Genomic DNA, 16,860 nt, shown 5'->3' with positions numbered 1-16,860 from the left:
AAAATAAAGACAATTTAAAAAAAAAATTAAGAGTATAGTTCAAAAGTGAAATTAATGAATCCCACATACAAACAACTATTAATAAATTACAATGAACCAAAAAAGAAAAACATTAATTTTAATAAAAGCAAATTAATTAGACAAGAATAATTACGAAGCATACTAATGACTCCTTAGATAGTAATGTGTACATAATAAATACGTTTTTTTGGTTCTCTAGCTGGTAGCAAATAAATAGAAAGACAATATTATTAGTGTTTTTCGAGATATACAGAGTGAAACATTGCAAATGTTCTAATTCTAGCATTTGATATGACTCATGTACGATTGTGTAATTCGCGGACGAACTAGCTCATCAGATCCTGTTATAAACTTTATGTTTATATAATTTACTATATTAGCGCTCTTTAAAATAAACAGTCCATAAGAACAACAAGTTTTAAAAGATTTAAATTTTAGTTTCTTAATTCAAATTTTCATTCTTAATATCTGCTTTCTAATACCATTGTAAATATGGAACTTAAACAAGTTTGTATTCTTTTGATAAATTTTTATAATTTTTTCTTAAATTTTAAAAAAGAACAAGCAACTAAAAGAGGAAACCGAAGAGCTATTTCACCATAAGCGAACGATATAAATTGACTAATCCCAAGGGCGAACTATTATGCTAAAGACTAGATGACAGTGCACATCGGCACACAAGTGATCTCTTTTTTAATTTTCGCTCGAAACAAACTTCGTAAGTGTGAATGCAAACGTTATGCGTACCTATAAACAGATTTTGTGGAGCTCGCACCTGATTTTTTTATACCATTCATGGTTAATGAATTTACTCTATGTAAGGAGGTAGCTCTTGAACGAACAGTGTTGCCGCAAGAAAGATATAGGCAAAGACAATGTTACGCTTTTTAGAACTCCTGCAATAAAGGTGAAACTTGAACAAAGATATTCTCATCAAGTTTCGTTCCGCAACAGTGGAATCGTATTTTTAATTATGATCTTAAATTCGAGATATTTCCTGTGAGAACAAGGATTACAGACTAGCCAAAAAGAAACAATCAGGGCGGTATTCGTATTTTCTTCTTACATAACACTACTTCAGACATATCTAACTTTCGAAACCCAGTAAACGTTTCAAAAATTACTCAATTTTCTGTTTTTTTTTTATAGCTTTTTGACATTGAATTCTCATAATGCCACGAACATAAGAACTAGACATCAAACTATTCAGCGTCGCTCTCTATATTCGTTCGTAATAATACATCTTGTATTTCACAATATTATTATCTTACACTACTATACAGAATAAAATATGTTCAGTATAAAATTAACAACATCACATTTTAGTCGTTTATCGAAAGCAATTTTCATAAAATAATTCGAAATAATGTGTTTAATGTAAATAAACACATTTTAAAGCGACATACCTTCATATATGTAAAGGATGTAAGAGAAATAATGCGTAAAACTTGTGATTAACCATAATATCTTTAGAAATTTTTCAGTTGCCATACTAGTGCAGGTTAGCAGTTTAGCGTTTGAATTTAAATGTGATCTTAACTAAAGCCGGAACTGGATAAAACTCAAAGGTTAATATTAAGAAATAGTGTAGTTTATACAATGTCTCAGTCTCATCACTTGTCTAATCCCAAATGTGCTTAGGCCTGTAGTTAAAAAATATGTACTATTGACTCTAAGACGACAGAATCATGGACATTTATCTCAACAGAAGTTGATTCAATGCGCATTTTAACAATCCATTTTGCGACAATGTAATAAATAAGGCCTATATATACTTATCAAGAAGAACATGAATTATATTAACAATGTACATTTCCATGCATGTCCCTTAGTCAGTTTGGGATCTACCAGTGTATTTTGAAAAAGAAAATTTTTAGATGCGTGATTTCAATGTAGTTTTTGGTGCATAGTGTTTTCACGGCAATTGAAAATACAAAATGGAAAATTATTTATAGGAAATATTTAAATTTTAAAACATATTTAATCATCGCTTACGCTTAGAAGCGTAAAATTTAACATCCTAAAAGTATAACTGTTTTTATTAATAGAGTGTGGCATGGTAAATCAGGACGAACATTGCATTATTTTTATATCATGGACATATGAAATATATCAAAATATACTCACAAGTTTGTAACGCTTAAAAGTATTGCTGCTACAAACAAAATTGTTTATAGGTTTTCATAAAATCACCTGATTAGTCCATTGTCACCTAGTGGTCTGTCTGTCCGTCTGCCTGTCTAACAACACGATAACTCAAAAACGAAAAAAGATATCTAGCAGAAAGTTTTACAGTGTGCTCAGGACGTAAGAAGTGAAATCGAGTTGAACAACGTAAATGAACAATATAGGTCAAAATTTAAATATAAAACAAGTTCCTCATAAAAAAAGAAACGACTTTTGTTTGAAACTTTTTTTCGTAAACATCACTCTTTGCCCATGAGGGCGCAAACTAGCCGCAAATTATATAGTATGTATTATATGGGACTATCATTCATGTGGTTGTGACTTGTCTATACAAATTTTCTATACATGTCTATACATGGTATTTCATTAATTAACTCAGTCAATTGTTTGTTTTCACTTGTTTGTCTGAAGTTCTGATTACCATTATAATAACACTTCGATCGCAAGAGTATATTCGAGTCACATACTGAAGATTTATTCTTTATCTTTAAACTGACCCTTGATAGTGTCCAAAAGTGTCAACGATAACAAACAAACTGCATTTTACTTTTACCGGACGTATTATGAGCGGATCCATTTAATGGCTTGAGAAACGAATTTAACCATTGTCGTTTAAGAAATCAATGTTATTTATTGTTAACGTTCATGTGCAATATTCTATACTATTTATAAAATTAAAATGCCTGAAAAGCGTTTATTTATGTTAAACACATTATTTCGAATTACTTTTTGAAATTACTTTGGATAAACGACTCAAATTCAATGTTTGTAATTTTATACCAAATTTATTTTATTTCGTTAAAGAAAGCTCAACTCGAAAATGATTGTGCCAAGTATTATATACAATAAATTGTAGCAAATTTTCAGTCATCAATTTTAAATTTAAAAAATTTTTATTCAAATAAATATATTACATATTATTTAAAATAACAAATCGTATACTTATATACCATCAGATGCTTTTGGCTTCTTCAACTGTTTCTGGTAGTTTAATTCCTTTAGTTTCTGGCAGAACTAATACCAAAATTGCACCTAAACCTGCTACTGTAGAAAATAATACCATTGGGAGGTATGGAATACTTGGATACTGAAAAAATACATTTATGTTTAATCCTTTATAACTATAATTGAGTCTATTTAATTCAAGATTATTCATTAAATGAAACTTACAATATACGGAACAAATGGCGCAAGCATAGCTGCTAATCGAGCAATAGTTGATGCAGTACCAACTCCACCACTTCGAATTACTGTTGGCAAAAGCTCTGCTGTATAAATCCAACAAACCATTAATGAAGAACTTACAAACATTTTTGCACCAAAATATAGCAAAATTCGTAGCCAATTAAAATTTTTGGAAATAAATATAACCACCAAACTACAAAAGCAACAACCAAAAAGTGTTCCTGACACAGTCCATTTACGTCCAATTTTGTAGATAAGTGTCCACGCGAGAGTGTAACCTGGTATAGTAGCTGCACTAGTTAATATGAAGTTCAAATATTTATGGCCACTCATATTCAATGAATTGACAGATAATCCATAAAATACAAATACGCCTGATAGCCTAAAATAAATAATTGAATAAAATTTAAATTTCCGTAAAGAATCTTTCTTTTCCAGAAATCCTAGTAGATTTATATTTCTTGTAAAATTTTCGGGTTGTGAATATTAACACCGTAATTTAATGAATAAAGTTAAGATTCAAGCAATATTACATTACAGAAATTTGAATAACGACTAATTTTCATTAAGTTGCCGGGATTTCTTACCATATATATAAAACAGTTAGAAATCGAATAACCATTTTACAAGAACTTAAAATTTCTTTCACACATGGCCATATCTCGTGATCTGCATCGTTCTTTGTGTGCTCTAAAGATTTAGCTTTATTGGCAGCTTCTACAGCACGTAATGACATTTTAATTGTTTCAGACAAAGTTACACCATTTATCTTAGCGACTTTTTCAATAATAGTTGCAGCTTTACGTGTTCGACGAGTTACCAAAAGCCACCGAATTGATTCTGGGATAATCCTGAAATAGTTCAATGACTAAAATTTACCTTTTTTCAAATTTAATTAGGTGAAGCTTACCACCAATAAATAATAAAAATAATTGGTGGTCCTGAAAATACTAATTGTATGATTATCCAGTTTGGAAAAGTCCAAGCTATAACGCCAACCATGATTTCTCCCAATGTGTTAAAATAGTTCAAGCCAACTCCTGTTAATTCGCGTTTTTGTTTACCAACTGATTCCACACCTGTTAATTATTAATTGGTAAATTAAACATAAACTATACCATACAATTAACGAAAGAATCCGTCTTCTTTTATTTTCAAAATCTGATAATATGGTACTAATGCTTTCAAACATTTTATTTTTATTGAAGAATTTTATGAATACTCGTTATCATACCCATTATAAATGCCATTGGATAAACTCCCGCTGTTCCCACGGCGTTGATAAATACTAAAATAATAAATGATGCATAGCCGCGGCAAAATACTTGGGCGACTCCACTTAAACTCATAAAAATGATACAAAATATAAAAATTAATTTTCTCCCAAATCTGAAATAAATTAAATAAAGTTTTAGAGCAGCGAGTGCGCTTTTCCTTGTTTACAAATTCAATATTGCTATGCTAAAAAGTATTACCTATCAGCTAAAAATCCAAATATTCCACAACCAGTTACAATTCCAGCAAAATGCACAGTACCAACAAATGGCAATTTCCAGGTGTCTTTGCAAAACATTTTCCACTGTAATTGAAATATAATGAATTCGTCATTTATATAGAAAAGCATAGTTTACTACGACCACGAATACCTGCTATCGCATGTTCCGGAGCCTGATGATATAATCACACATCATCCCGTCGTGTTTCGTAAAAACATGAATTTCATGCTGGATTAGCGACCACTACTTATACTAGCGACTAAAAATTATAAATGATTTACCTCATTTACGATAGTAATTTCATCATTGTATTTACTAATCCATTTTTTGCATGGCACTAAAATTGATTGATTAAATAAATTTGATGAGCATGTTCCATTATAAAGATCCATCATATTTGGCATAGGCGCATACATTTCGCACTCGGCCGGTGTATAATATTCTTTCGTAATTGATGGTAAAGCGTTGGGTAACCACTCTTTTTGGTATATGGTTGATTCAAAACTATCGCATACTGGAACACTACATCTGCAACAAGAATTTTTTCATGTTTTGTATTCATTTAATCTATTGGACATAAAGTAAGAGCTTAGACAAGGTAATAGTAATTCTGGAAACATCAGCAAACTGAGTGCTGTTTCCGAGTGAGTAGTTTTTTGGAATTTTGGATAGAAAAGTAATGATTATTATACAAACCTAAATTCAGTTTGTCGAGCAACAAATAAATATGTGAAATTATTAGCTGATGCAAACATAACCGGAAAACATATCAAAATGTAATTTATTATTTGAAATTTTCCGAATTCACCTATTTCTTCTAATATTTCATCAAATGATATATGTACGTCTGGATTGATAGTTGAAGATTTAAAACGTGGTAGATGACTTGGTAATTCTGTCAAAAAAATGAAAATACGTTTTTGTGAAAGTTTATCCTAAGCCGAAATACTTTTTACTTTTTTCATTCATACGATCAAATTTTAAATTTTACAATTTTTTAGATCAGATCTCAGATCTTTACTTAAAAGCATTATTCTAACGATTCAACTCAGAAAATGACAACTCTAATATTGTTATGAATCATTATTAAATTGATAGAAGAACTAAGCGAATTGGAATACAACGAATAATATTCTACTAATTTTCTCTAAGTGGTAGAATTAGTAGAATATTATTCTAAATTCTGTGTTTTAACCCTCCTGCACACGCCATTTTCTATAAAAGTATTTTAAATGATACAAATAGATATTTTCATTTATTAACTTCCCAGAGAATTCTTATTAACTTTTGAGAGGTTTCAACAAAATGTCAGATAAAATGATATGACAGATAAACAGATTCGCTTACCATCGCGTAATAATGATTCTGTTGTTCGATCATCCACATCGAAATCCATTTTTAGTATATAATTGACCAATACTTGACACCATATGGAGCTCGAATATGGAACTATCTTACACGAATATGGAGCTCGAATTGATTGTTTTTGCAGTACTTATGTTATCTATCAGTAGAAATTTGGTCCAAAATTATTATTTGCTGTTTTAAGTAAATATTTGTCGTTTTAACTATTAAAGCTATTTCTTGTTTTACACATTAAACATCAATCACACTGTTTTTTATAATTTAGAATATTAGTTGATTTTTATGAAGATGATTTGGAACCCACATAACAAAAACAAATAATTATGGCAATAATTGTTATTTTAAAAAAATGATTTTAATAAAAATTTTTAATAAATTGGAGAATTAATTTTCAAAAAGAAAAAATTAATTTAAAGGTATGTATATCGGTAGAGAATTCCGTTGGTATTTATACTAATTGAGTTGTTATTCTAATGATTTTTATACAAATATAAATATATTAAAAACACATTAACAATAACAGTAGTATAGGTATAGCCTTTACAAACTGACCAACTTCCTTCTGAAAACATGCTGTGTAAGTAGACCTGCAATGCACCCCCGGTTCAAACCAATTGCAGTCGATAATGGTTACCAACATGTATTTACAATTGATTTTGGCCAATGCAAAGTTTGGAGGATGTTAACATGTGTAAAATCAGTAAAAATTCTTTTTTATTTGCTTTGCTTGGTTGAAACACAATCAAGTTTTACTAATTCATTATGTATTAAAACTTTTTCCGACCTCTTAAGGATGTTCCAGCATGGTATTTGCAGTTTCTATGTTAAAGCAATGGTACAATTTTTTTTTCGACAGAATTTAACGAAAAATTAAATTTAAGAATTTAATAATGCTTACTATTAATTCCCAAAGTTTCAGAAATTTTGACCGTTTAAAATGGGAAATAATTATGCCAACGTCCCAATTTCGATCAATTTACGTCAAAATTAATATCTCGAAAGTGAAAATTAATTTCTAAATTTTTTTTTTAGAATTTTATTGTATAAACATTTTTTTCTACTTTTTCTTCAATATATAATAATATCATAAAAAATAGTTGGAGAGACCGGACATTTTACATGCTTTAAATGGGACATGACCCTCAAAATCGCGAACTTTGTCTTTAAATATCTCGCGATCTAAACGGTCAAAAATTATGAAATTTTAGGAATTCATAAATAAAGCTATTATAAACCCGAGAAAAAAAATTCGGCCAAATCTGTCGAAAAGTGATTTCATGCTGGTACTACCTTAATAAGTTTATGAGATTTTTTTTAAATGAAAATTTTAATTAGACAATTGGATTTTTTTAATTCTACACTGAAGCTAAATACATATAATATAGTTTTCTAAAAAGTTTCAGATCAAAATGTGCAATGGTTAAAAAATAAAATATTTTCAGTAGAACTCAAATCAAATATCGAACTTAATAGTTGTTTCGAATTGCCGCCTTTCTTGGTATTGTTTAAATCACGAAAAAAATAAAGTTATCATTTGTTATTAAGTACTAAAAAACACATTATATAAATTGCTATTAAATATAAATAAATATTTTTCATAGTATCACGTTTATTCAATATATTTATCACGCATTCATGAAAGTGCGGTTCTACAGAACTATCTTTACTTAACTCAATTTCATAATTATTAGTTTTCTTGCTTAATAATTTTCTATAATTTTTTCCATTGATAGGGGCCCGTGGGTACGTGTCCAGACGTCATGTAAATTCGGCACTGTGTGTCTAGATAGAAGTGATTATAAACATCCTGATTTTCAATAAATATTCGAGGAACATCCGAGAGATATTCGAGAAATAGGAGATAAATAATAAAAACACACGCTAGACACTTTTCAATCATTAACTTAAGATTATTTTTTACTTCAAATGTAGTCACTGGCCGTGCAAAAAAATATGAAAGACATTTAATAATTCTAGAAATTATATTACTGTTACAAAAAATGAAACGAAAATATTCAGATATTGAAAAATAAGTTATACTACAATTAATTTATTTCATTAAAACTTTACATAAAATACAAACTCATAAACTTTTGGCTTCATCAACACTTTCTGGTAATTTTATTCCCCTAGTTTCTGGTAAAAATATTGAAAGAATTCCACCCAAAGCTGCTATTTCACCAAATATAACCATTGGTAAATGTGCAATATTTGGATTCTGAAACAAAAAAAAAAAAAACCGATTATCCCTGAATACTATGAATTATGACTACAATTTCACTTGAAAAAAAATAGTATTACGCTTCTGAGTGGCATTGGCAGATTCAGGGCCCTCAATAAATTTAAACTACTCGATTAATGTTCATGTTTGAAGTGAACATTAGTCCTAACTTTTTACGTCCTGAGTACGCTGTAAAAATTTCAACACGACATTTTTTTTCGTTTTTGAGTTATCGTGTTCACAGACGGACGGACAGAAAACCGGAAATGGACTTATTAGTTGATTTTATGAACTCCTATGCCAAAACTTTGTTCGTAGCATCAATATTTTTAAGCGTTACAAACTTGGGACTAACCTTAGTATACCTTGATATGTATTACATATTTACATGGTATAAAAACATAAAGTTAAGAAATTTAGGGTTTATTCGAGAAATTAAAAACCATCGAAAAATTTACATATTGATCGCTTCTTTAATTAGATTAATTTTTGCATGCCTATAAAAAGATTAAAAAATATCATATTACTAAATAATATTTGTTTAAAAGTCAATAAGTTTATACTACCTAACGATAAAAAATTTCGCAGTTTTTGATTTTTCAAAATTTTAGTCAGTAGGCGAAAATCCGATATTCTAGCCTGTATAACATATAGAAGTTTTATGGTACCAGCATCTTTTTATAGCCGAATTTAAAAAGAAAATATATAACTTAGTACTCTAGTAGTACTCTTGTAAAATTTATTTATTTAATGATAACAAAGTAAACCTGCATCGGTTTTGACTAACATTTTTCTAATAAATAATGTACAATTTTTTAGCCGAAGACTCCTACACACACATAAATGATGTCTATAAGATACTTATTTTCGTCTGTATGCCACTCAAATGAAGCATATCGTAAGTAAACACTGTTTATTTAGTGTTAAAAACTGTATAATAAAAAGGTTATCATCGTTCTATAGAAGCAATACGACGTGAGCTGTAAATGGTCGTAAATCAATATGTATCAGTAGAAATTTTCTCTTCAGTATTAGCTGTGGAAAAAATACAAAAAAATATTGATGGTCTAGCCTGGACGAGAAACTGTGTGAAAATAACAAGATATAGTCATCGGTAGATACTATAGTTTTAATGAATGCTTGCGTATGAAGTCAAAATAAAATATATCTATTCGATGTCAGTGTTTTGCTAGCTATAACTAATGTGCTTAATTCCGTGACCAGAACTCCACATTCTTGAAACCTATATTAGAGCTAGAGTAATTTCGATCACAAAATTGAAAATTGTGACATAAATTTAGTAGGATTACATACTTGGTTTATCAAAGTTGGATAAAATTTGGATGTGATAGAACAAAATTTAATTTTTTGGATTCTCATGACGTCATGAAACCCACTATTTTTGGGTAATTCTTTTCAGCTGCGATGTCAGTTTTTTGCTACCTATCACCTTTGTGCTTAATTTCGTGATCAGGACTCTATCTTCTTGAAATCAATTATAGCAAGAATAATTTCGAGCACAAATTTGAAAAGTATGGCCCAAATTTAGTAGGATTACATACTTGGTTTATCAAAATTTCCAAAATGGTACTTTTTGATAAATTTTAATGAACAGGAAATATATTAATAATAACTACAATTTTAATACAATATGTAATTCTCTGTATTATTTACTTTATTTATTATCAACAAAATTTCGATTTTGAAGGTTAATCATTTCCTATACAAAATACATCATTTAGAAAAGTGTTGAGTTCCTTAAAAATGTTTTGCTCGGATACATAGAGAGAAATCAATACTTTAATTTGATACTCTATCATTTGAACAAATTTAAAAGTTTATCAATTAAATTTACAAACTCTTTAACGCAAAATGACACGATTATGGTGACTCTCCCCCATTTTGCCTTTACTCTTATGTTAAATACTATCATTTTACTAATCTTCATCAAAATCGTTAGATCCCATCCCGATATATATAAGGCGCAACGTAAATACTTGCCATCGGCGCTGTATACCCTCGTTATGGCCCTGAAAAAAGTGTCACATTTAAAATATCTTAATATATATATTTCTTGTGTGCGTGTGTATGTAATTGAACTCCTCCTAGACGGCTGGACCGATTTTGATGAAATTTTGTGTGTGTGTTCGTGGAGATTCGAGAATGGTTTAGATTTACAATTTGGTCCAGTACAACTGTTTTTGAGGACTCCGTACCAAAAAAATGAAATTTCATTAAATGGTGGGAGCGCATATAAATCATATCACATTATGTATACTATGTGTACTATGTATTTTTAATAGTATTCAGGTATTGTCAATAGGCATTTATTAGAGCCATATGCGAGCGCAGCGAGCTCTACTATCAAAGGTCAGGCCAAAGGTCGAAGGTCAGGCCACTCCAATAAATAGGAGTTAAATTGGGGTTTAGCGGGATGGGTTTAGCGGACAGGCTAAACGTAGTATAGGCCGCTAGTAAATACATAAAAAAATTTAATGAGTTTTGTTTTTCAATTACTGTTTGCTTGGCTAACATCTAGATTATTTTAAGTTCCCAAGAAAGATTATAATAGTTATTGATTATAACTTGAATGAGACTCAGAATATAGATTGATTACAAATATTGATCATTTGCATTAAAGCTTTCATTTTTAAAGATAAACTACTTCATTTTTATTAACGGCATCATCTCGACAGGTATTAAAACACATTTTAATCTCAAGTGGATTAAAAAATTATATTTTAAATATTATTTTATAAAAGACCATTTCTGTTTTTTGTTGATAAAAAAATATTATTGTACCATATTTTAAATGGAAAATACCTTTTAATTATATTGTTTTTATTAAAAATTAATCTGCCATTAAGCATCATTGTAATAAAAAAAATATAATCCTGCACACTTTTCTCTTATATAGTTTATGATGGTCATAAGCATCCTTTTTTTTTTTGAACGATAAGAGTAATATTACAATTGTCTATTTAATTCTATTTATATTTTAAATGTGACACTTTATTTTATAGGCATCTGAAAACAAGGGGTACTTTATTATTGATGTGTGTTAAATTAGACAAAGAAATGAGAGAGAAAGACTGATGCCAGATTATGTTTTACAAGTTAAATCATAAAAAATCACACTTTATTTTATGATGATACATACAATAAATTGGCAAAATCGATACACTTGAAAAAAAAACACTTTTTAACCCCCAAACTAAAAAAAGGGGTGTTATAAGAACGGATTTTAATTTTTTTGGTATCATACGTATGAAAGGTAATTTAACGGAGAGTGTTCTTAGTTATGTTTCAATTGCGAGCTTAGGGTAACATATCCGAATAAACTAAAAAATTTGCAATTATGACATATAATTTGAACATATAATCAATTACTATGGAAAGGAATGGTCAAATAAACCTAGCTCAATTCACTTCGAAAAGAGAAATGGTAAAATAATTAAGTAATTCAAAACAATAATTCAAAAGAACAAAATCAACTCAAATATTTCAATTTCAATTAAAATATTTCCAAAATTTGTTCCAAAAATGATAGCTCTCTAAGTATCCTTTACATCGCATCTGATGTCCTTGAACATCACTTTGATATTGATGTAAGAAGGAAGGTATGTTATAAGTTTAAAGTGTTTATCTGTGCGTCTGTGTGTTTTATCAGTGGCATCGTAGCCCCTAAACGGTCGAACTGACTTGATTGAGAACATTTTTGACCCCCGAACTATAAAAAAGGGGTGTTAATAGTTTATCCGCTATGTGTGTGTATGTCCGCTATGTCTGTCTGTGGTATCGTAGCGTTTAAACTTTCGTTTGAAAGGTAATTTAACGCAGAGTGTTCTAAGCTATTCACAATTTTACATTTGCTTAACTGCAATGTGTTCTACCTCAGCAAAAAATTTTACTGCATAAAATGATTGTTAAACATGTAGTACTAGAACCTGTAATATACAGGAATATTCATAAATGTAGAAGTTTCATTCTGAATAGTGCAAAAGTATGTTATCAATTTGAAGTTAATGTTCAGTAATCTCAAGATTTTATTACCAAATTTATTTTGGTAAAACCCAATACCAACGTGAAGGTGATTGTCAATTTATAAATTAAAGCTGAGGTTTTTGGGGTTGGAAACTTGAAAGAAAAAAACTTTACCTTTAGCGATTTAACAATTCGAAGCTTACAGATACAAACATGTTGAATGTAAGGAATCCACCCTTTCTACTTCTAATTGAAAATTGATATTGAAAATATAACACTTTTAGTGCAATTTGTATTGAAAACATAAAATACATTTTATTCAAAACATGAAAAATGCATTCATTACTTGAACAAATCAATTTTTTTCAAAAAAAAAAAAGTAAATAAAAAAAAAATAACGATACGTATATTTAAAGAGCTCAAAGCGATAAAATTTCTTATATTTTCAAATACTATACTAAGTATTTATATAAATTTCTCAATAAAATGATTAATAAAAAATGTATAATAGAAGTGTTTTAAAACCCTAAGGATAAAAAGAATGTAATAACATTAACATATAAGAAGATACCTACACTGAAAAACAAATAAATTCGAACAATAATTAATACATAATTCTCTTTTTTTATTCAGACAAAAAATTTGTGTGTAGTTTTGAAGAAATATGGCCAACACACATAAAATAACGTAAGATCTAAGCAAATTAGCCAATCAGATTCAAGTATTTCACCTTTCCAACTGTCAAAATATAAGACGTCTGATTAGTTCGATTTGCTTACGTCTTACAGCCTTTTGTGTGTGATGTGTCTATATTTCTGTTTATATATCGTGAGAAAGAATTATTTTTCTCACTCAATACCCTCTAAGAACGAAATAGTGAAAAGTATAAAAAATCACTATTTTGTAATGACTATTCACTATTTGCTAGTGAGAAGTATACCACTATTTGGAATAGTGGTATACTTCAAATAGTGAATAGTCACTATTTTCACTATTTCAAACTTAGGGGAGTATGCGTGGGAATAATAGTTCATTATCGCCTTAGTGTGATTAAATTAATTCATTTCCGCTAACTTTTTAAATTTTCTACTTTTCTCAATAAGCCATGACAGACTTTAAATAATAATAATCGTTTATTCTCACATTTTAGAGGCGTGAATAAGGTTTTGTACGATATACCTTTGATAACGCATTATTAACGTATTTCTGCAATTATCCAACTCGTGCTACGAACGCGTTGTGCAAATTTCGCAAGCGTACGTGAATAATGCTTTTATCCCACTTGTAACGTAAATAACTATTATGATGGCATCGTTTTCTACTAGTTATACTGGTAAATTATATGAGTTTTAACTATTTGATAATTGCGCGCTTGAAGGTTATAAACGGCTCAACTGCTCAAAGATTTCCAACATTTTGACCTGTCTGTGATACAGTTCATCCGAATTTATCCACCTATGCCCATTATAATCACGATACCATCCATTTAGTCTGAAAACACTCGTGCTAAATAAATATTTTTGACATTTCAAGATAATTAAATCCACTGGCAAAGTCATCCTAGATCACAATGAATCATCATTACCAACATTTTAAAATGATATCACCAATGAGAATTTAAGAAAATTTATACTACCTAGATTTATTTACTAAGATACTTTGAGCATAAGGAATATTTCACGTTCAAATTTCATATGGAAAATCTATGAGTAGGTGGAAATTTGTGTTGAAAATTTCGTCTTGGCGCCTATTTTTGCTTGTGAGAAAGTGACTATATACCTTATAAGTGTCATACAATTCCAGTTCATGAATGAGTGAGATCAGAAAATGCGCCATAGACCTCTACGGTAACCACAAATCTAATTAATAAAACATAAATATTTTTCCGTTTTTCCATTAGGGGAAAGTGGTCTATAATGATCTCTCGTTGTTTTAAGTAAACTATTAAAGCCTTCTAGTATATTTATCGTTAGATGGTTTCCGCGCGGTAAAATTAATCGTTCAACTTCGACTTATGGTGATGTATAAGCTAATTTGTGTTTCGTATCGAAAATATTAATTTTAATGCTTATGATTTCTGGTGAGACAAATTTCTACGTGAAATTTATTTTTTTGTATTACTTTTTGCCGGCTGGCTGTTTTTACTCTTGGCTTTTGTTGACTTTTAATAATATTATAACACATTTTCATAGGCGTATAATAAATTGTAAGGTCAGAAATTAAAATATGTTTTTACGGGTACAATGATCCCCTTTATACAGGCAAAAATGATCCATATTTTGTGTGTAAAATGATCCCCCATCATGTAACGGGTCTTGAATGTGTTGATTTAGACGAATTTACCGGTGATTTTTGTTTTCATACTAATCGTTGATGCAGTGTAAAAGAACAGTTAATATTCTTTGCGAACTGTTTGATAAAAAAAATGCAATAGGATTATTTTATCCACTATCCTTACAAGGTCGGTCAAAACGATCCTTTTTGAGAAATATTGAATCGAATAATGGACTCGAAAATATTTCGACGCTGTATGTACATATGTCGAATAGTTTGGCTATAAATTACATTTTTTCTTAGGGGGATTTTTTCTTCAACATTTATGTGTGTGCTGTGATTCTAATATTTATAGAAATATTTACGATTTGAGGGTAAAGATATTTGAAAAAAATCAAGTCATCAAATGTTGTCTATAGACAACATTAATACAAAAATTGAGTTAGATGATCACTGAAAATAGTGCTAAAAACTTTTGCAATTTGGTAAACGGGCAATAGGTCCAAAAAAAGTTTAATTACGCAAAGACCATTTTCTACTCTTAGCTCCTTAATGATGTCTTCTTATTTGTGATTATCCCATTTTCATCGTTTCTTATAGTGCATATATACGAGTTTAAAAGGAGAAAGTTGTATTTTTTTTCATTTTTTCATTCTTGTTACAAACTTTGTTACTTGTCCATTTCAATGATGATCGTCGTTGCATCAGAATTTCCTTTTCTTCTTATTCAATAAACATTACGCATCATTGCTACAAAGATATCGCATAAACCTTTTTGTTTTGTTTTGTCGTCTCTATGTCAATAGTCTTCATTTTGTATTTTTCCGTATATAGATAGGATATTTTACTCTGTATCAAATGAAACAAAAAGTTTTAGTGAAATATTTTCTTTTCTTTTTTTTTTAATTTTCTTTTGTTAGCTTATGTTTTTTTTTTGTATTCAGTTTTAGGAGTACAGCAGGATATCAAATCAAATTATTCTATAAAAATTTTTGTTTAAACTTTGTTTGGGAAATTTATTCGTATAAAAAACTTTTCAATTGATTTTTAAATCAGATTATTTTATTTATTGATAAATTGATTATACGTTGATGTAATCAAATAGAACATTTTAGTACGACAAATTGCGTCATTTAAAAACTTGAGATGAAATGTGGAAACTTGTCAATGTTTGAAAAATTGCACGTACATATTCAAATTCATTTGAGTTTGAAAATGTAAGTGAATATTCAAATGCCGCCCCTTAAAAGTTCGTTTATCGAGTTAAAAAAAATTATTGGTCTTAATTATAATAACGGTACATAGAAAAGGCTTAAAGAGTTAATTGGTCGAATAATAGAACAATAAAATATTAACAAAAATATGGAATGAATATTTAAAAAATGAGTGTGGACTGTAAACTTAAGTCATAGAATAAAAATAGGTTAAGGTTCACTGAGCTATTAATGAGTTTGCGGATCTGTGGGAACTACAAAAATACTTCATACATATTTTACTATTGCTCATACAGAAACTCATTATTATTGCTCATAAAAAGAGTCAATTTCAGCCCATTTTTACTATAAAGTCGTGTAAGAAACAATTTAAAAAGTTTGGCAGCATGTAGTTTTCATGAAATGACATATGGTACGCCATCGAAGATCGTATTTCGATCCAAGACTGTTTTGAGAAACACTATTTGTTTCCGTAAAGATTGGCTCATATCAATCAAAAGTTGGCTCATATCTATCATTAATTTTGTAGTATAATTTTTTACTTAGTTTGTCTGCTTCTTTAATTGCACGTTTGTTTCGTTTTAAGTTGGGGCAAGTAAATTTTTCTGGAGGTGTTTTTAGAGGGGTTTTTTTGAGAATAATTTGTGGGACCGGAAGTTTTTCAGAACCTTTTTTGGGATGATTTTTTAGGATAATTTTCGTGGGAGTGACTAATTTATAGATAAGTGTTCAGGTAATACGTGATTTTTAAGGGGCTTTTCTTTTTCGACGATGGGGGGGCCTTAAATAGTATGATTTTTGCGGAGTATTTCTGGGGTAGTTTGGGGGTTTTATTATTTTAAGGTCTTTATGTGAGGAGTTGATCATGAGCATTTCTAGAAATGTCCTACAATTTATATAGATGAATGACTGC

At 29.3% G+C, this 16,860-nt stretch overlaps 1 protein-coding gene across 1 annotated transcript; it reads right to left on the bottom strand.

Moving 5' to 3' along the window:
• Positions 1 to 3,160: 3,160 nt before the first annotated feature.
• On the bottom strand, positions 3,161 to 6,285 carry LOC123291664 (solute carrier family 22 member 21-like). Its single transcript, XM_044872031.1, has 9 exons — positions 6,237 to 6,285; positions 5,586 to 5,784; positions 5,171 to 5,417; positions 4,869 to 4,972; positions 4,628 to 4,782; positions 4,304 to 4,472; positions 3,981 to 4,244; positions 3,379 to 3,775; positions 3,161 to 3,295 (listed from the first exon to the last, which is right to left on the bottom strand). The coding sequence occupies exons 1-9, from the start codon at positions 6,283 to 6,285 to the stop codon at positions 3,161 to 3,163; spliced, it is 1,719 nt and encodes a 572-aa protein (XP_044727966.1).
• Between the last annotated feature and the right edge of the window lie 10,575 nt (positions 6,286 to 16,860).

This window comes from Chrysoperla carnea, chromosome 1 (assembly GCF_905475395.1).
Source record: "Chrysoperla carnea chromosome 1, inChrCarn1.1, whole genome shotgun sequence".
Classification (NCBI taxonomy): Eukaryota; Metazoa; Arthropoda; class Insecta; order Neuroptera; family Chrysopidae; genus Chrysoperla; species Chrysoperla carnea.
Note: the sequence above shows the minus strand (reverse complement) of the source record. Positions and strands in the feature narration are given on the sequence as shown.

What these genes read in the sequence shown, in the direction of transcription:
- LOC123291664 (XM_044872031.1), bottom strand. Translation starts at nt 6,285, where the DNA reads ATGGATTTCGATGTGGATGATCGAACAACAGAATCATTATTACGCGAT. An exon ending in AGAATCATTATTACGCGATG is followed by an intron (nt 5,785 to 6,236) that starts GTAAGCGAATCT and finishes TTTTTTTGACAG; the next exon opens with AATTACCAAGTCATCTACCA. An exon ending in CTAACTGTTTTATATATATG is followed by an intron (nt 3,776 to 3,980) that starts GTAAGAAATCCC and finishes TATTTATTTTAG; the next exon opens with GCTATCAGGCGTATTTGTAT.